Genomic DNA, 20,984 nt, shown 5'->3' with positions numbered 1-20,984 from the left:
AACACATGGTCTTTTGACACTAACCACATTTTAAGTAATGCAAGCGCCAGCATGCAGTGGTGTGTAAAAAATATTCACCAGAGAAATATTAGCAGCAACAGCACATAAACTGCTTCTTCATTTCAGAAGACTCATAGAGTCTATTCTTGAAAGTAATTTCAAAGACTAGAAATATCAAAAACAATGTTAAAATACAGGCATACCTTGGAGATATTGAAGGTTCAGATCCAAACCACTGTAATAAGGCAAGTCACAGAAATTTTGGAGTTCCCAGTGCATATAAAAGTTATGTTTAAACTGAACTGCAGTGTATTAAGTGTACAACCGCATTATGTCTAAAAATGTGCATAATTTTAAAATACTTTATTGCTAAAAATGCTAACAATCATCTGAGCCTTCAATGAATCATAGTCTTTTTGCTATGGTCAAAAAGGTGGAAGGTCATGCTTTGGTGTTGATGGCTGCTGACTGACAAGGGCAGGGGTCGCTAAAGGTTGGAGTGGCTGTGGTAATTTCTTAAAATAAGACAATGATAAACTTTGCTGTATTGATTAACTTTTCATTTCATAAAAGTTCTCTATAGTATGTGATACTGTTTGATAGCATTTTATGCAGAGTAGAACTTCTTTTAAAACTGAGGTTAGGCTGGGCATAGTGGCTCATGCCTACAATCCTAGCACTTTGGGAGGCTAATGTGGCAGGATCTCTTGAGGCCAGGAGTTTGGGTAACATGGCAAGACACCCATCTCTACAAAAAAAATGTTAAAAAATTATCCAGACATGGTGGCATGCACCCATAGTTCCAGCTACTCAGGAGGCTAAGGCAGGAAGATCACTTGAGCCCAGGAATTCAAGGCTGCAGTAAGCCCTAATCACACCACTGCACTCCAGCCTGGGTGACAGTGAGACTCTAAAATAAATAAATAATCAAATAAATAAATAAATTGAGGTCAATTCTTTAAAACCCTGCTACTACATTATCAACTAAGTAAGTTTATGTAATATTTAAATCCTTTGTTGTCATTTCAACAATGTTCACAGCATCTTTGCCAGAAGTAGATTAGATTTCAAGAAACCACTTTCTTTGCTCATCCATAAGAAGCAACTCCTCATCTGTTCAAGTTTCATCATTAGATTGCAACATTCAGTTGTATGTTCAGGCTTCAATTCAAATTCTAGTTCTATTGATATTTCTAGCACATCTGCATTTACTTTCTCCAATTAAGTCTTCAACTTCCCAAAGCCATTTATGAGGGTTAGGATCAACTTTTTCCAGACTCCTATTGATGTTGCTATTTTAGCCTCCTCTGATAAATCACAAATGTTTATAATGGCATTTAGAATGGTGAATTCTTTACAGAAGGTTTTCAACTCACTTTGCCCAGAGCCATCAAAGGAATCACTATGGCAGCTATAGCCTTACAGAATGTATTTCTCAATAACAAGACTTTAAATTCATCAAAATTATTCCTTGAGGTTTAGGCTGCAGTGAGCCATGTTTGTGCCACTGCACTCCAGCCTGGGTAACAGAATGAGACCCTCAAAAACATTAAAATTAAAAATAAATACTCCTTGGTTCCTGGGCTGCAGAATGGATGTTAACAGCCATGAAAATATATTAATCTCCTTGTACATTTCCATCAGAGCTCTTTGGTGACTAGGTGCATTGTCAATGAACAGTAATATTTGAAAGAAATATTTTATTCTGAGCAGGAGGTCTCAAGAGTAGGCTTAAAATATTCAGTAAACCATTCTGTAAACAGATATGGTGTCATTCAGGCTTTGTTCAATTTATAAAGCACCGGCAGAGTAGATTTAGCATCATTCTTAAGGGCCTTAGGATTTTTAGAATGGCAAATGAGCATTGACTTCAAGTCACCAGCTGTATTCCTAATAAGAGAGTTAATCTGTTCTTCAGAGCTTTGAAGCTAGATATTAGCTTCTCCTCTCTAGCTAGGAAAATCCTAGACAGTATCTTCTTTCAATGTAAGGCAATTTATTCTTCACTGAAAATCTATTGTTTATGTAGACACTTTCATCAATGATCTTAGCTGAATCTTCTGGATAACTTGCTGGAGCTTCTATATCAGCACTTGCTTCTTCACCTTGCCCTTTTAAGTTATGGAGATGGCTTTTTTTCTTAAACTTCATGAACCAATTTCTGACAGCTTCTGACTTTTCTTCTTCAGCTACCTCACCTCTCTCAGCCTTCATAGAGTTGACTAGGGTTAGAATTTTGCTCTGGATTAGACTTTGGGTTAAAGAAATGTTGTGTCTGGTTTGATCTCTGTAAAGACTACTAAAATTTGTTCCATATCAGCAATAAGCCAGTTTTGCTTTCTTACCATGTGCATTGTGATGGTTAATAATGAGAGGCAGGTTGATTGGATTGAAGTACTGATCCTGGGTGTGTTTGTGAAGGTGTTGCCAAAAGAGATTAACATTTGTGTTAGTGGGCTGGGAAAGGCAGACCCACCCGTAATCTCAGTGGGCACAACATAATTAGCTGCCAGTGCGGCTAGAATATAAGCAGGCAGAAAAATGTGAAAAGAGAGACTGGCCTAGCCTCCCAGTCTACATCTTTCTCCTGTACTGGATGCTTCTTGCCCTCGAACATCGGACTCGAAGTTCTTCAGTTTTGGAACTCAGACTGCTCTCCTTGCTCCTCAGCCTGCAGCCTATTGTGGGACCTTGTGATCGCGTGAGTTAATACTTAATAAACTCCCTTTTATATATCTATTCCATTAGTTCTATACCTCTATAGAACCCTGAATAATACACGTGTGTTCACTGGAGTAACACCTTTAATTTCCTTCAAGAAACTTTCCTTTGGATTCAAAACTTGACTAATTGGCACAGGAGGCCTAGCTTTCAGTCTATCTCAGCTTTTGATATGCCTTCTTCACTAAGCTTAATAATTTCTAGCTTTTTATTTAAAGTGAGAGACTTGAGACTGTTTCTTTTACTTCAATACTTAGAGGCCATTGTAGGGTTATTAATTGGCCTGATTTCAGGAAATAGGGAGGTCTGAGTAGAGGGAGAGATGGGAAAATGGGCCATCGATAAAGTCATCAGAACACACAACATATATTGATGAAGTTTGGCATCTTATATGGCTGCGGTTTGTGGTGCCATCAAAATTACAATACTAACATCAAAGATCAATGATCACAGATCACTATAATAGATATAAAAATAATGAAAAGTGTAAAATATTGTAAGAATTACCAAAATGTAACACAGACACACAAAGTGAGCAAATGTTGTGGGAAAAATGGCCCTGATAGACTTGTTTGATGCAGGGTTATCACAAACCTTCAATTGGTAAAAAATAAAATATCTGCAAGGTGCAGTAAGTAAAGCAAAGTGGGATAAAACAAGGTATGCCTGAACCTGAAACAAATGTTTCCTCTTCCTGTCAGGAAAGATATCGTGGTACCTTACAAGTATATCAGCCTTCTTTTGAGATAGGTGTTGGGAGACATGACTGGTGCCTAGTTTTAAATTAGCTCTTAGACACAAGATATCAGAGCTCTGTAGCTATTTCTGAGAAAGATTATTTAATATAGAATGGACAGATAGATACAACTGTATTGTTTTAAAATACCAAAGTCTGGCAGAGACACAACAAACAAAAAGAGAATTTTAGACCAATATCCTTGATGAACATTGATGCAAAAATCCTCAATAAAATACTGGCAAACCGAATCCAGCAGCACATCAAAAAGCTTATCCACCATGATCAAGTGGGCTTCATCCCTGGGATGCAAGGCTGGTTCAATATATGCAAATCAATAAACATAATCCAGCATATAAACAGAACCAAGGACAAAAACCACTTGATTATCTCAATAGATGCAGAAAAGGCCTTTGACAAAATTCAACGCTTCATGCTAAAAACTCTCAATAAATGAGGTATTGATGGGACGTATCTCAAAATAATAAGAGCTACCTATGACAAACCCACAGCCAATATCATACTGAATGGGCAAAAACTGGAAGCATTCCCTCTGAAAACTGGCACAAGACAGGGATGCCCTCTGTCACCACTCCTATTCAATATAGTGTTGGAAGTTCTAGCCAGGGCAATCAGGCAGGAGAAGGAAATAAAGGGTATTCAATTAGGAAAAGAGGAAGTCAAATTGTCCCTGTTTGCAGATGACATGATTGTGTATCTAGAAAACCCCACTGTCGCAGCCCAAAATCTCCTTAAGCTGATAGGCAACTTCAGCAAAGACTCAGGATACAAAATCAATGTGCAAAAATCACAAGCATTCTTATACACCAATAACAGACAAACAGAGAGCCAAATCATGAGTGAACTCCCATTCACAATTGCTTCAAAGAGAATAAAATACCTAGGAATCCAACTTACAAGGCATGTGAAGAACCTCTTCAAGGAGAACTACAAACCACTGCTCAACAAAATAAAAGAGGATACAAACAAATGGAAGAACATTCCATGCTCATGGGTAGGAAGAATCAATATCGTGAAAATGGCCATACTGCCCAAGGTAATTTATAGATTCAGTGCCATCCCCATCAAGCTACCAATGCCTTTCTTCACAGAATTGGAAAAAACTACTTTAAAGTTCATATGGAACCAAAAAAGAGCCCGGATTGCCAAGTCAATCCTAAGCCAAAAGAACAAAGGTGGAGGCATCACGCTACCTGACTTCAAACTATACTACAAGGCTACAGTAACAAAAACAGCATGTTACTGGTACCAAAACAGAGATATAGATCAATGGAACAGAACAGAGCCCTCAGAAATAATGCCGCACATCTACAACCATCTGATCTTTGACAAACCTGACAAAAACAAGAAATGGGGAAACGATTCTCTATTTAATAAATGGTGCTGGGAAAACTGGCTAGCCATATGTAGAAAGCTGAAACTGGATCCCTTCCTTACACCTTATACAAAAATTAATTCAAGATGGATTAAAGACTTAAACGTTAGACCTAAAACCATAAAAACCCTAGAAGAAAACCTAGGCATTACCATTCAGGACATAGGCGTGGGCAAGGACTTCATGTCTAAAACACCAAAAGCAATGGCAACAAAAGACAAAATTGACAAATGAGATCTAATTAAACTAAAGAGCTTCTGCACAGCAAAAGAAACTACCATCAGAGTGAAGAGGCAACCTACAGAATGGGAGAAAATTTCTGCAATCTACTCATCTGACAAAGGGCTAATATCCAGAATCTACAATGAACTCAAACAAATTTACAAGAAAAAACAAACAAGCCCATCAACAAGTGGGTGAAGGATATGAACAGACACTTCTCAAAAGAAGACATTTATGCAGCCAAAAGACACATGAAAAAATGCTCATCATCACTGGCCATCAGAGAAATGCAAATCAAAGCCACAATGAGATACCATCTCACACCAGTTAGAATGGCGATCATTAAAAAGTCAAGAAACAACAGGTGCTGGAGAGGATGTGGAGAAATAGGAACACTTTTACACCGTTGGTGGGACTGTAAACTAGTTCAACCATTGTGGAAGTCAGTGTGGCAATTCCTCAGGGATCTAGAACTAGAAATACCATTTGACCCAGCCATCCCATTACTGGGTATATACCCAAAGGATTATAAATCATGCTGCTATAAAAACACATGCACATGTACGTTTATTGGGGCACTATTCACAATAGCAAAGACATGGAACCAACCCAAATGTCCAACAATGATAGACTGGATTAAGAAAATGTGGCACATATATACCATGGAACACTATGCAGCCATAAAAAATGATGAGTTCATGTCCTTTGTAGGGACATGGATGAAGCTGGAAACCATCATTCTCAGCAAACTATTGCAAGGACAAAAAACCAAATACTGCATGTTCTCACTCATAGATGGGAATTGAACAATGAGAACACATGGACACAGGAATGGGAACATCACACACCGGGGCCTGTTGTGGGGTGGGGGGAGGGGGGAGGTATGGCATTTGGTGATATACCTAATGTTAAATGACGAGTTACTGGGTGCTGCACACCAACATGGCACATGTATACATACGTAACTAACCTGCACGTTGTGCACATGTACCCTAAAACTTAAAATATAATAAAAAAAAGAAAGAGAGACAAATAGAAAAAAGAAAAAAAAAACAAAATTAAAGTGACTGGTTCTCTAAGAAAAAAAAAGTTTTACTTTAGAAGAGACTGAGAAAATCTGATGCCAAACTTTAGAAAGAAGTTTTTTTGTTTGTTCGTTTGTTTTTAACTCTAAGAATATACTGAGTAGAGAAGCTACGCAGCTTAAAGACTTGTGGAAGGTTTTTAAACACTCCCATTTGGAGAGAAAGATCAAGTTTTCTGATGTTCCCCACCTTCAGCTTTATAGCTTAAAAAGCACTATGAAAATAGAATGAAAAAATGCTTCTGAGCATCTACACAACCGAAGACACCGTAAATTTGGTATATCTTATTAATCAACTCTATACTCTGCACTCAGAGTCTATATTACATATAGCAAAGACAATGTTGCCTATTAAGAAGGAATAGACAAATTAATCCCTACAGGGAAGGAAATTCAAAATTCTTTATTGCTATGCTGAGGTGAGAAAATCCTTTAGCAGCAATTTGCATGTGCATCTAATGACAATTTGACAGCTACATTTAAATGAGCCTCAGGTAAAGAAGAAGTAAAAGCTAAGCTGGAGCCTGTTAACAGATATATCACTTCTATTTCCCAGCTATGCCAAAGCATAACATGAAGAACCTTCCATAATGAGAGAAAGGAAGAATGTATATTGGAAGAATGGCTTTAATTGACAGAGCACTTGTTTCCTCAATATGAATAGTGTGTTTCTGTGTCATTTTATGATGAGAAAAGAAATTGTGATAACAGCATGGAGCGCTGGAAGAAAATAAATTAGAATCTAAGACAAATAATGAGCTTTACAGCTGAAGGCAATCCAAAGGATAGCACAGAACATTAGAATAGTACAAGCATTTTGATTCTATAAAATCTACATGTGTCTTTATCTTTCTTTCCTTCCTATGTTTCCTCCCTCCCTTTCTTACTAAAAACATCCTTAAGGCAGAGCTCAATATGAATTTACAGTATTGAATACATGGCTTTATGTCAAGTAAGTTCATTAACACATACAGTAAAATTGGCAGGTTGATTTTTTGTTTTTGTTCTGAAGCTGTGCTGCTACTGTTAAGAAACATGAATAGCATTTCTATTCAGCAACAGCCCTTCTCCCTTTATGTTCATACCATGTTGATGTGCCCCTATTTCTTCAGTGAAAAATCTATAAAGGAATGAGGTCTTTTCATTTCTAAAAGTGAACATATCTGTGTAGTCAAAGGATTTCAATAATAAAAGTCTCAAATGTATTTTGCACTATCTACATATTCTTAAAAGTAATTTTTTTATCTGTGAATCATGAGCAAAATGAAAACATCTTAAAGATGGCAGGAGTTATCCAAGCACTGATTTAACAAGCCAAAACCTAAAGGTTTGAACCGCCACATTTGAATATTTAATACATCAGAGAGGATGTCTTTTTTTTATTATTATACTTTAAGTTCTAGGGTACATGTGCACAACGTGCAGGTTTGTTACGTATCTATACATGTGCCATGTTGGTGTGCTGCACCCATTAACTCATCATTTACATTAGGCATATCTCCTAATGCTATCCCTCCCCGCTCCCCCCACCCCACAACAGGCCGTCTTATGAAGGTTATCAATGGCTCTGAAGGCCAGCTTTAAAAATTCACAGAACTGAAAAAGTACACGTCAGATTACTGCAAAAGGATAAAGCATGGTTTGAGGTTCTGTGGAAACCAGTGAAATCAATGTCCATTACCCAAAAAGTAAAATATAATATGAGGGTTAAGAATTTGAGGATATTCAAAGGAAAATTATATTTAAAATAAATATATATTAATTAAACCTGAAATAGAATACTTTTTCACAGTTGATTTAGGTGAACCATCCTCTTGAATACTGGCAACAACAATGTTATCTTCTTTTACTTACAAGTTAAATGCCCAAATTAGAATGTAATTCCTTCACAGATTCCAAGTTGATATTTCAAAGTATAATAAATATGTACAGCTAGTATAGATCAATAAAAATACATACTAGGATCAGGCATGGTGGCTTGTGCCTATAATCCCAGCACTTTGGGAGGCTGAGGCAGGTGGATCATGAGGTCAGGAGTTTGAGACCAGCCTGGCCAACATGGTGAAACCCTGTCTCTACTAAAAATACAAAAATCAGCTGGGTGTGGTGGCAGGTGCCTGTAATCCCAGCTCCTCCGGAGGCTGAGGCAGGAGACTCATTTGAACCCAGGAGGTGGAGATTGCAATGAGCCAAGATCGTGGCATTGCACTCCAGCCTGGGCAACAGGGTGAGACTCTGTCATTAAAAAAAAAAAAAAAAAAAAAAAAAAAAAAAAAAACCTAAAGAATAATAAAGACAGAAGTGGATAAAAAGTTAATTTGCTATGACTTGAAGATGTGATTTTTGTAACTTCTTTTGTAACTTCAGTCATTCTTGATACGAATTTCCAGCATGAGACAAATCACTTTGAGATTGATTATTATAACTACATCTACTAAAACACAGATAAAAAGCAAAGCACTATAAAGAAAAATTTGAAAGTCTGGAAAGGGACCTTTGTGGCCTCCTGAGAGAAGCTTTTGCAAGTACCACATTGTTCTCTAAATTTCTATATTTTTCTGGGCAAAGAAATAATTATGTACCTGTGTTTCTTAATGTCATTTATTCCATTCTTCAGATTTCCCAGCCTTTCTGTTGGATTTTGCCTAAAACAATAATTTGTAAAAGGCAATTTATAATAATTATATTTATAATAATTATAATTCCGAAAATTTTAAATTAAAACTTAACATCTATTTGTTAATTAATTAATTCATTCATTCATTTAAAAACATGCATGAAGTTGCTACTGTAGACCAGACATCTGAGTTTAGGGAGGTGAAAAGACACGACCTCCTCCCTGTAGGAGCCACAGTTAAATTAGACTTTGGAGTGTATATATATATGTGTGTATAAGGTATGAATAAATACTTTAAAGAACAAGCAGGCACTATCTTGCCAACTGTGCTGAGAAAACCGGGGCAAGCTTTAGAGAATCATTTACATCTAAGCTGAAATCTTAGAAGCATGCAGGAATTCATACTGGCAACCCATAGCTATGTTTTTAGTTCTAAATTATACTAAATTGTAACGCTTTTTTAAAAGCTCAAATAGGAAAAAAACAGCAAAATGAATTTTAAACAAAAAAAATCCAGAAGTTTCCTATTCTCTGATAAATTATTTTTAATGGTAAGTAGAAGTTGGGGTAATTTAAAATAAGAACAGAGGAGCACTTTTTAAAAAATGAAGATGGAAAGAGGTCATATAATAACACTTCATTATCACGACTAATTTTCTTTCAAAATAACAAGATTATTATAAATAAATTACTCCTATTTTATATTGTGAAAATTTATGTGGCACATGAGAAAATTCGTTATGCGTATATAATGCCTAGTGATCAACTCAGGGTATTAAGGATGTCCGTTGCCTGAGTACAATACATTTTTGTTAAGTATTCAATTGTCCTCTTTGAACATTGAATTTATTCCTTTTATCTTACTGTATAATTACCTATTTAACCCACTTCCCTTCAGCCTCCCCTCTCCCTTCCGAGTCCCTGATATCTACATTTCCGTTTTCTATCTCCATGTGTTCAAATTTTTTAGCTCTTACATAGAAACAAGAACATTGAATATTTGTCTTTTTGTGTCTGGCTTATTTAAGATAATGACCTTCAGTTCCTTCCATGTTGCTGAAAATGATATGACTTCATTCTTTTTCATTGCTGAAATAGTAAATTACTCCTTTTTTAGCCTAAGGTTTATGGTTTATTTTGCTCTCTAACAGATAAAGATGATACCCAAAGGTTGTCTGAAAAATTTAGATCTTTTTTTAAACTACTTCATAAGTAGGTACTGTGATTCTGTAATGTGAGGTCAACTAAAACCCCCTACACTGCAAAACAGAAAATGACTTCCTTTAAATATAATTTGCCTATATAAAAACAGCACAAAAAGTAAATATGCACCTAATTTTAAAATGTGTAGAAACAGAAACCGAAGCCTTTAGACTTTCTTCAAGACAAGGGGTTACTGACTGTCATTCTCACCTGCAAAGCCTCCGAATCAAATCCTCAGGTCGTCGTGTTATCTTCCTGGGAAAATCCATTTTTTCAATTCCTTTGAGAATCAAATTGTAGGTCATCATTTGGTCAACCCCAGAAAAGGGTGGGCTAGATAGAGAAAATCCAGAACAGGACACATGAATAACAGGGTCTGAGATCACATTTGGAATGAATTTTCTTTCTTCCTTCTTTCCTTCCCTCCCTTCTTTCATTTCTTCCTCTCTCTGTCTCAGTTGTTTTACAACAAATTTAGATATATCCTAGAAAATCATCTCACTAATTTAATATCGCTCAGCACACAATACACACACACATGCACATACAGGTAATTGGTCATGTGTCGATAATCACTAATAATAAAATAAAGAAAGGGACAGAGAAGGTGTGATTTTTTGAGATACAGTAAATAAGACAAGCCTCTCATAAGCTGACAATTGTGCAGACGTATGAATAAAGAGAGGGAAGGAAGTGAATGCACCGCACCACTACCTGTGGCAGACAGTTCTAAGACAGGAAGCACAAAGGCCATGAGTCAGGAGTGGGCCTGGGAGGTCTTGCATAGTGAAGTGGGCAGTGTGGCTGGTGGATTGAGGAAGCAAGAGGGGAGTACATAGATGAGGACAATATCGCATAGATGAAGTGGGCTATCGGAAGGACCTGGGGATACATTCTGAGCAGGATGATCTAAATTAGAGCAGCCAGAATAAGGTTTTCCTAATGTGTAGAGGATAAACTATGATGATGGTAGTGAGAAAGTCAGGGGCAAGGAGCCCCAGTAACCTTGCCTAGCATAGTAATGTTGAAAGTAGTGAGATATGGCTGGATTCTACATCTACTTAGACTGTGTAATAGGCTGAATGTCTGTGTTCCACCAAATTCATTTGTTGAAACCCTAATCCCAGTGTGATGGTATTTGGAGGTGAGGCCTGTGGGAGGTAATTAAATCAGAAGGGTGAAGCCCTCATGAATGGGACTGGTGCCATTCTAAGGAAAAGCTAGGGAGCTAGTTGCCTGGCTTTTGACCATGTGAGGATACAAGGAGAAGTCAGCAGTAACTCAGATTAGGATGCTCACCATAACCCAACCACCCTGGTAACCTGATCTGGGACTTCCAACCTGCAGCTGTGAAAAATAAATGTTTGCTGCTTAAGCCACCCAGTTTATAGTATTTTGCTATAGCAGCCCAAGCTGACTAAGACACATAGTAAAGCCATCAAAGTTTGCTAATGGGGTGAATAAGGCATGTGGGAGAAGCAAAGAATTCAAGAATGATGCTAAAGTGTTTTGGCCTTGTTGCAGTTATTTCCTAAGAGGAGAAAGACGGAGTTGGGGTGGTGTGCAGAGCGGGTTATGGAGAAGGGAATCAAGAGTTATGTTTTAAACATCCAAATGGAAATGCTAAGCAGGAAGGTAGATTTATGACATAGGCATTTAGGAAAGGGGTTAAGGCTCAAAGTGTGACTTGGGGAGTCATCAGACAGTATTTATGGCTATGAGAATTGATGGTATCATCAAGAGAGTGAGTGGGTAAAAAGAGAGAATAGAGGTCAAGAACTGAATTGGTCCAATGTTGAGAGGTAGGAAGATGAAAAGAATCTAGCAATGGAGACTGAGAAGGAGCCACCAATGTGGGAAAAGAACAGAGAAGAAAATTCTAGAAGCAAGTGAAGACAGTATTTATTTATTTATCTATTTATTTTAGAGGGAGTCTCACTCTGTCGTCAGGCTGGAGTGCAGTGGTGCAATCTCGGCTCACTGCAACCTCCACCTCCTGGGTTCAAGTGATTCTCCTGCCTCAGCCTCCCAGGTAGCTGGGACTACAGGTGCACGCCACCATGCCCAGCTAATTTTTGTATTTTTAGTGGAGACGGAGTTTCACCATGTTGGCCAGGATGGTCTCAATTTCTTGACCTCGTGATCCGCCCGCCTCAGCCTCCCAAAGTGCTGGGATTACAGGCACGAGTCACAACACCCACTCGAGAGTATTTTTTAAAAAGTACTGCTAAGATCAGTAAACAAAGACTGAGAATTGGCCACTGAATTTGGATAACATTTTAACTCATATACTTTGCTTTCAAAAACACTTTCGAGGCCGGGCATGGTGGCTCACGCCTGTAATCCTAGCACTTTGAGAGGATGAGGCGGGAAGATTACCTGAGGTTAGAAGTTCGAGACCAGCCTGGCCAACATGACAAAGCCCTGTCTCTACTAAAAATACAAAAATCAGCTGGGCATAGTGGTGGGCACCTATAATCCCAGCTACTCAGGAAGCTGAGGCAGGAGAATCGCTTGAACTCGGGAGGCAGAGGTTGCAGTGAGCTGAGACTGCCTCACTGCACTCCAGCCTGGGCAACACAGCAAGACTCCATCTCAAAAATAAATAAATAATAAAAACACTTTCATATTTATTCTATTATGCCATTTAATTTTTGAAAATTAAAGATGACTTTCCATGAACTACTTTGCTATATATTAGTCACACTGGAGACCTTGTGTTACTGAGCTTTCCCACTCTATGTAATAAATGAGACAGTCAGTGTACCAACTTTTTACTAAACTATATTTCACTTGTAAAGAAAATGAGGCAGGAAACCAAAAACATTGTTATGATATATTCAACTTATTTATATATTAACACTATTGGTTTTTTTTTTTTTTTTAATTTTCATTTCCCTCCTATGCTCTGGAGTTCAGGGCATTTAAAGTTAACCTTTCTCATGCCCTACCCAGAAAATCATTTACAGGTCAAACAAAACAATTGTTACAAAAACAGTTTCTTGGCCTAGTGTGATGGCTCACACTTGTAATCTCAGCACTTTTGGAAGCTGAGATGAGTGGACTGCTTGAGCCCAGGAGCTTGAGCCCAGCCTGGGTAACACAGTAAGATCCCATTTCTGCAAAAAAATTTTAAAAATTAGCTGGGCATGGTGGCATGTGCCTGTAGTCCCATCTACTCTGGAGGCTGAAGCAAGAGGATTGCTTGGGCCCAGAAGGTGGAGGCTGCAGTGACCAGTGATCACACCACTTCATTGCAGCCTGGGTGATAGAGTGACACCATGTCTCAACAAACAAAACAATTTCTCAACTTCTTTATGACCTACTCCTTCTAATATGTTATTCCAGCTGGTGAAAACTGAGATACATATCTGATTACCTATAGAAGCCAGCATGTATCTCTTACAAATGCAGCTGACAAATTTCCCAGAGAAACAAATTTTTGAAATAGAATTCGTTGTGCCCAAGCCCTTAAACAACTTTTCTCTGAATGACTGAATATTTTCTCTTCCTTCCTTCAGAATCTTAAGCAATGAATATTTGAAAATAATTACAGACAATATAAAATGGTCTTTCATATTTGTTTGCTCAATGCATGTGGACAAAGGTGTAAAATGTAGCCACAGATAGTCTAACACTGAAATTTGTAGCGTAGAAAGTTCAAGAAGATTCTATGAAACTCTTTTCATAAAGTATGTGTTAAGACTTGTATCTTCACCAATAGACTCGTTCTAGTATTTCTTAAACCATTCCAAATGCAAATCCTCTCTAAAATTAAGACTGAGAATATTTGGTTATAAAGGGTTATAGGGATGATCAAATCAGTTAACCAGAAATGGAGCTAGAAAACCAGAAAGAAAATTGATTTGAATTCTGTGTGTGTATGCCCATGCATTGTATCATAAACACATATAGAAGGAAGGTGCGTCACATTTAGTCAGAAGACCTAGTATTATGTTACTGATCTTGGACAAGTAGCTCTCTCACCTGGTTTTCTAATCTATAAAATGTAAATCATAAAATAATCATAATACAAATGTAAATCATAAAATAATCATAATAAAAATTCCTAACTTATCTTCCACACAAGCTTGTCAAAACTAAACTACATAATACACATGTAAGTGCTTTGTAAAATGTAAAGTACTTTACAAATGTGAGGTAATATCACATATAGCCTGTGTATGTGTGTTTGCGTAGGTGTGTAATGTGTGTATGTGCATTTAAATATTTGAGATCCTGGATTCACTAACACAGTCCTTTAATCTCTTTGGGAATGACAATTCAATTTTCACTGCTAAAACCCCTGCAGTGTCTTGTCTCTGTTCATTAGCACCTCTAGAAAGCAGCTGACAAGAGGATTAAAATTTAAATCCAGAAATGGTGCTTTGTTCTAGCATTTCTGGTTAATGATATGTTGGGAAGATGGATAATTTCAGTTTAATTGATCAATGGATTTAACTGAACTCAGATTGCTGTTTTCTCCATTACACAAAAAAGAGGAAATAATAACACAGCCCAGAACTTTCATTCCTTCTCTTATTATTATGCTGAATTATTAAAGCCTTCATACTTAATTTGTTATCTACAGTAATACGTCTTGCCACGTTAGGTAAACCACAGCAATTCTATATTCCTTTCCTTTGCCTTCCTGAATCTTTTCTTTATGTTATAAACCAGCAAGTTCACTGTAAGTGAAACAATGTCATGAGAAAAAGGTATCATACTTAATCGAAAACATTTTCAAAATGTTATGCTCTTAAAGTATATACACTTTATCACTAGTTAGGTTATTTTTGCATTTCTCTGAAGAGGTGGCTGCATAAAACTTGAAGGTACATACTTGCCCGTTAGGAGCTCATACACTAGAATTCCCAGTGACCAGAAATCCACACTGAAGTCATGTCCCTTGTTGAGAATGACTTCAGGAGCTACATATTCTGGAGTCCCACAGAATGTCCATGTTTTCTGTCCAGACCCTATTTTCTTCGCAAATCCAAAGTCAACCTGGTAAAGAATAGCAAAGAAATTGTGCAGAAACCATAAAACTCATGCTCCTCTTTAAGCCTCCCTCTTACCTCTGAAATCTGCTTTCTACACCCCACCCTTCTTTTTATACCATGCACACACACACACACACACACACACACACACACAAAGAGAGAGAGAGAGAGACAGACAGACAGACAAAGAGACAGAGAGACCACCTCGTGTATTCCTTTGCAGGGTCAGGTGTGTATCTAGTTGCACTGCGGAAAGTTCCATGCACATACCTCTCTGCCCACAACCCCTAGAGGATATGGAGGAATGGCTTAGCAAAGGGGATCCATAACAACAACTTTGAAGCTCAGGGCAAGCAGGACTAAACAGATGTTTAATTCAAAAGTGGTAGTATTTGGGAAGAAGAGACAAGGAAGAAATGATGGACACCTGTGCAAGTAAAGCTCCATCATGAATGTAAAAATAATAACAAAATTGAGAGTTTGGGAAATGGACTAATGCTGAGAAGGGGGGCTTAAAACTCTGGACAGTCTTTAAAAACCATCATACACAATGTCTGCACCCTACACATTTTGGCAGTCAAAAGCAAAGTCAGGGTAATATCATGCCAACTTTGTCTGGGCTCTATACACTTCTTGTCTCTCAGGAAGGCGAGTGGAGGGTAGTATCTACGTTAACTTACTTATTCGGAAAACATACATTCAGCACCCAGTCAAGGTCAGGCTTTGTGCTAGGCCTATAGATACAAAGTTAACTCTGAGACTTCAGTGCATTAGCAAAATGTACACAAACATGATTAATATTATATCATGTTATACATGATTAATATTATATCATGTTATACATGATATAATTGAAGAAAGTATAAATTCATAGGGCAAAAATAATATATGTCAAGAACATTAGGGAGATGATGGTTGGGGAAGATGTTATTAGCAGGTGACATCTGAGCTTGGCCCTGACTGAGGATTAGGAACTCTCCCAGGGTAATGAATCAGTGCTACCGTCCTCCGTTTTCGCAAAATAGACCTTTCCTCTTCTCTGAGGCCCTATTCAAAGAACTCCGTGCACAGAATAGACAGAAAAAAAGCTGGAGCTACAGAAGGGCCCCTCATTGAATCGAAGCAGTGTATATGATCAAAATCCTTCCCTGCAAAACACACAGTTGGTTTTCTTTCACAGGGGTATTTAGCAAATACTTTTCATCTCCAATATATACAGATATTATTCTAATAAAACTATCCTCCCCCTTCCTCAAACAGTCACAAATTGTTTCTGGGCTTCAGCATTTCACATTTCACATAGCCTTTCTCAATAATACAGCAACAATCTTGGCTAAAAAATAAATAAACAAGGTTCACATAACAAATAAGCCCTCATCTAAAAAAAGTATGAGTCACTGAACTATAAAATCCAGCCCCTATTTATTTATTCAAATATTGGTATTTAAAATCTTAATTTACCTTAAATAAACCCCTTAGAAATTTACCATTTTACTGATTGCTTTTAGTATTTATCACACAACAGCAAGGATTTTCCTATTGGAAAAAAGGAATTTAAACAATCTAATTTGAAGTGGGCTTTTGCTGATTTTTTCATCCACACAGAATGACTCACAGTGATTATATCTACTGTGTGGTTGGGAATATTACACAATTAAAATTTGTAACCAGCTGAGACTAGCACATCAACGTATTCCTCAGAGAAAGAACCAATATGAAAATCCTAGCTAATTTTATAAAGACCGAAATTTAAAAGGCAAGAAAGTAATGTTTATAAATGCATTTGTATGCACACAAATATGAAAATATTCTGTTTTGTTGGTTTATAACAGACTTTTGAAGCATTTCTTTATTAATTGCATTTAAGTTCTCCTCATAAGGATCACTGGAAGCTTACCAGCTATTTAGGAGAATTTCTCTAGCTCTGAAAGTGGTATATTTCCATTTGAATTGCTGGTTTAGCTTTTGTAATATTTGCATATTGGCCTAAAGAGATGGCAATACTTATATTAAAATTTCAAGACTGATGTAAATGTATCGCTTTCTTTATCTCCTTTGATCATATCAACTTTGGTCTAATCCATTTCGTCAGCGGAAACAGGACACTCAGACCTATTTAAGACAAGTGCCTAATATAGAAGGCCCCAAATCTTCTACATCAAGTTTTGTATATTTTCTATAAAAATCACGCTATGTCTGTCTTGTACCACCACGGATACTACCAGAAAGTCTCAGTCTTTTTTCACCCCAGCTCTTCTAGACAACAGAAAGTTAATAAATAACTCAATGAATATTTATTGAGTACCACTATGTACCAAAAAGACTCACTGAGGCGGTAGCATTTGAGCAGATTTGAGTAGAAATCTCAGTGAGGTAAGTAAGAGAGCTCTGTAAGCATCCGAGCGGCAGACGTGCCGCCAAAAGGAAGAGCCAGTGAAAAGGCCTGAGATGGAATTATGCATGGCAGGATCAAGAACTGGCAAGAAGGCCAGCGTGGCTGGGCAAAAATGGATGAGGGGAAGAGAGGCAAGAAGTGAGAGCATTGTGGGTTTGTAAACCACAGAAATAACTTCAGATTTTTTTCTTTTCTAAGAAATCACAGTAAGATTAACAGAAGGGGTATGGCATGGCCTGACATGTTTTAAAGGGATCAATCTAGGAGACAAGAAAATAGACACCCTCCCCTTTTTTTTCAAATTCTACTAACAAAACTGAGGTTTCAAAAAGAGCACTCCCCCTTTTTTTTCAAATTCTACTAGCAAAACTGAGGTTTCAAGACAAGTACCTGAGGAAGTTGTACACAGGTTTGCCCTTGTCTCTATTAAATTCTCATTATTAACGATGGCGTACATCATGCTGAAAACATCATCTCCAAAGATTTTAATAAACTAGAAGGTTTTAAAATGATTCTAAATCTGCACTGATGATTGCATCATTCAGAAATAGAAAAATTTGCATTGTGGCTTGCTGGAGCTGGTATCCAGTAAGTATGAACTCTTTCCCAGAAGTTTCTCTCTGGGTCAGTAAATTTGTCAGATATTGGTTCTCTTGGTCACATAAAAATGGACACAAAATGACCAGTCTAATTAAACCAGATGATTCATGGTGACATGCCATTCCAAAAAAATATTTATGTGGCATTTTTAGTGTACTTCCTTTGCCCAAGTCTAGACAAGGGTAAAATGGAATCTGTTTAACCTGTCCACCAACAACCAGAGTTGATTTAATGTCTTTCTGCTACTAACGTCCATCCACTAAAAGAGGCAACAATGGATGGTTTTGATTGAGTGGAAGTGAAAGTGAAAGAGGCTAAGATACGGGATGAATGAGTCTTTCCAAGTAATGACCCACTCTTTATGTTTGGTGTACAGATTCAGCTGAAATACCTAAGAGTATTTAGTAGAAGGTGGGCGAGATGAAGGGAAGACTTGCATACCCCAGGACAAACAGGAAATATTTTTTGAGGCTCATCTCATATGCCACCACTTATTTGAAGTCTTACTTGAATTTACAGAACCAATTCCCTTCTCCTGTGAGGTTCTGTAACACTTTTTATATTCCAGAATTACATCCCTGGTGCCAGTGGTGTCTAGTTGTGAATAAATCTAGCTCCTTCGAAAAGGCAATGTATCCTATACATTTTGTACCCCTATAGCATTTGCAACACAGATGTTCAACCTGTGTTTGGTGAAAAAAAAAAAAGAATTGAATGAAGAGATAATCATTAACGTCAGTTTTAGTAAGACATAATGAGGTTTAGGAAGGTCATGGATACTTGTCTATAGTAAAATTTGAACCAGGTTCAAAGGGAATCTTCTTATATAAATTGATGAGGAAGTAGAAGGTGTTTAAGTGAGAAGCAACAGCATGTGTTAAGCACATTGGTGAGAGAAACTTAACTGTCAAGTACAGCTAATAATGGTCTGGCTAATAATGGTCTGGCAATAAAAATATGGTTTGAGTTGATTATTTTTAATTTTCAATTTAAAAAACAATTGATACATACAAAATAATGTGACACATAAACAAGTTATAAAGCATGAGAATAAAAACACCCCTGCACCTACCAACAGTTTAATAACTAAACAGAACCAACACAGAAGCCTTCTGTCTTCCTCCCACAGTGCCCTCTTGCTCACTGCCCAGAGGTCCCACTACCCTGACTTTTGTGTTCACCGTTTGCTTGCATTGATTTCTAATTTATCCACAAATCTAATATCCTTAAATACTTTATAGTTTTTTTAAATTTTAGATAAATCTTAACATATTTGATCTTGGGCAAATGTCTTTTTTACTGAAAAATTATATTTGTCAATTTAATCTATACTCTATATAGTCCACTATTTTCACTGCTGTATTATAACACCATTGGATTAACATAGCATGAATTTTTGTCCATTTTGCTGTTGAAAGATGTGTGTTATTTCCAATCGTGTATTATTGCAAAAATGCTTCTATTAACATCATTTTCTAGGTTACGCAGTAGAAATGTATACAAGAGTAAAAATGCTGGGTCAAAGACACGGTTTCTCCAACTTTACTAGATATTGCCAAAATTTTCCAAAGGGATTGTATGATATTGCCACCCCTTTGTATAAGAGTTCTGACCGCTCTACATCTTCACCATCATTTAGTAATATAAACTTTATATTTTTTGCCACCTGTGAGTATAAAATCACTGTGGTCTTAACTTGCCTTTCCTCCACTAATAGTTTGAGTTACAGCATTATAATTAGTTCTCATATCTGAGGGAGCAATTTATTCCCACACTGTTCTCCTTGTTTATCTTCAGAAATGTGTTGTCTATTTTTGGCCCTTGGTTACTCTACATAAGTTTTAGAATCAGTTTGCCAAGCTTCACAAAAAGTTCTGCTGGAATTTCCATTGGAAGTGTATTTAATTTGTAGCTGAGGAGTGATTCAGAAACGCAGGTTTCTTCCATCTTAGGGCTGTGTCAACTTCCAATTGGCTATGTTCATTAACAAGCCAGAATGAGTGCATAAAGATCAGCTGCAAACAATTTTTACAGTTCAGGTCTGATAGTGGTAAACATCACTTTTGCTCACATTTCACTATCTAGAACTATGCCACAAGGTCACAACTAACCAGAAAGAAGTCTGAGATATACTGTCTAGCTCTGTAACCAGAAGAGAGAAAAAGCCATATTACCTATTAATTTAGGTCTTTTAAACATCTTTCCATAAATTTTTATGTTTCTCAATAAAGCTTTTATACACTTTTGTTAGAGTTAGCTCTAGATACATATTTCCGTGCTTTTTGTAAATGGCATTTTTATGCCTATGTATCAACTATGTTTCTGGTATTTAAAAATACACTAAGTTATTGTATTATTAATCTTACACCCACAACTATACTAAACTCTCTACTTGATTCTTTTTTTTAACTTTTATTTTAGGTCCATGTATACATGTGCAGGTTTGTTATATAAGTAAATTGTGAGTCACGGGGATTTGGTGTACAGATTATCTCATCATCCAGGTAATAAGCATAGTAACTGATAGGTAGTTTTTTGATCCTCTCCCTCCTGCTATCCTCCACCCTCAAGTAGGTCCTGGTGCCTATTATTCCCTTCTTTGTGTCCATATATACTCAATGTTTAGCTCCCACTTATAAGTGAGAACATGCAGTATTTGGTTTTCTGTTCCTGTGTTAGTTCTCTTAGAATAATGCCCTCCAGCTCCAACCATGTTGCTGCGAAGTACATGATTTCATTACTTTTTATGTTTGTGTAGTATTCCATGTTATATATGTACAACATTTTCTTTACTGTTGTTGGGGATTTAGGTTGATTCCATGTTTTTGCTCTTGGGAATAGTGCTGTAATGAACATATGTGTGCATGTGTCTTTATGGTAGAATGATTTATATACCTTTGGGTATATACCCAATAATGAGACTGTTGGGTTGCATGGTAATTTTAAGTTCTTTAAGAAATTGCCACACTGCTTTCCACAATAGCTGAACTAATTTACAATCCCCTCA

General features: G+C 37.0%; 1 protein-coding gene across 4 annotated transcripts in view; it reads right to left on the bottom strand.

Annotated features, from left to right (window-relative positions):
• The window catches only part of PRKG2 (protein kinase cGMP-dependent 2), a 126,922-nt gene that overhangs the window by 8,128 nt on the left and 97,810 nt on the right, over positions 1-20,984 (bottom strand). For all 4 annotated transcript variants that reach the window (XM_057302079.2, XM_003832268.5, XM_008957652.4 and 1 more), the window contains 3 exons: positions 14,823-14,986; positions 10,190-10,312; positions 8,742-8,804 (listed from right to left, as the gene is read on the bottom strand). In XM_057302079.2, the coding sequence (XP_057158062.1) occupies positions 8,742-8,804; positions 10,190-10,312; positions 14,823-14,986 (350 nt within the window). The remainder of the gene's footprint in view (positions 1-8,741; positions 8,805-10,189; positions 10,313-14,822; positions 14,987-20,984) is intronic.

The sequence above is a fragment of the Pan paniscus genome, chromosome 3 (genome assembly GCF_029289425.2).
Source record: "Pan paniscus chromosome 3, NHGRI_mPanPan1-v2.0_pri, whole genome shotgun sequence".
In the NCBI taxonomy this organism is placed as follows: Eukaryota; Metazoa; Chordata; class Mammalia; order Primates; family Hominidae; genus Pan; species Pan paniscus.
The sequence above is the reverse complement of the archived record's forward strand: the minus strand, read 5'-3'. Positions and strand labels throughout refer to the sequence as shown.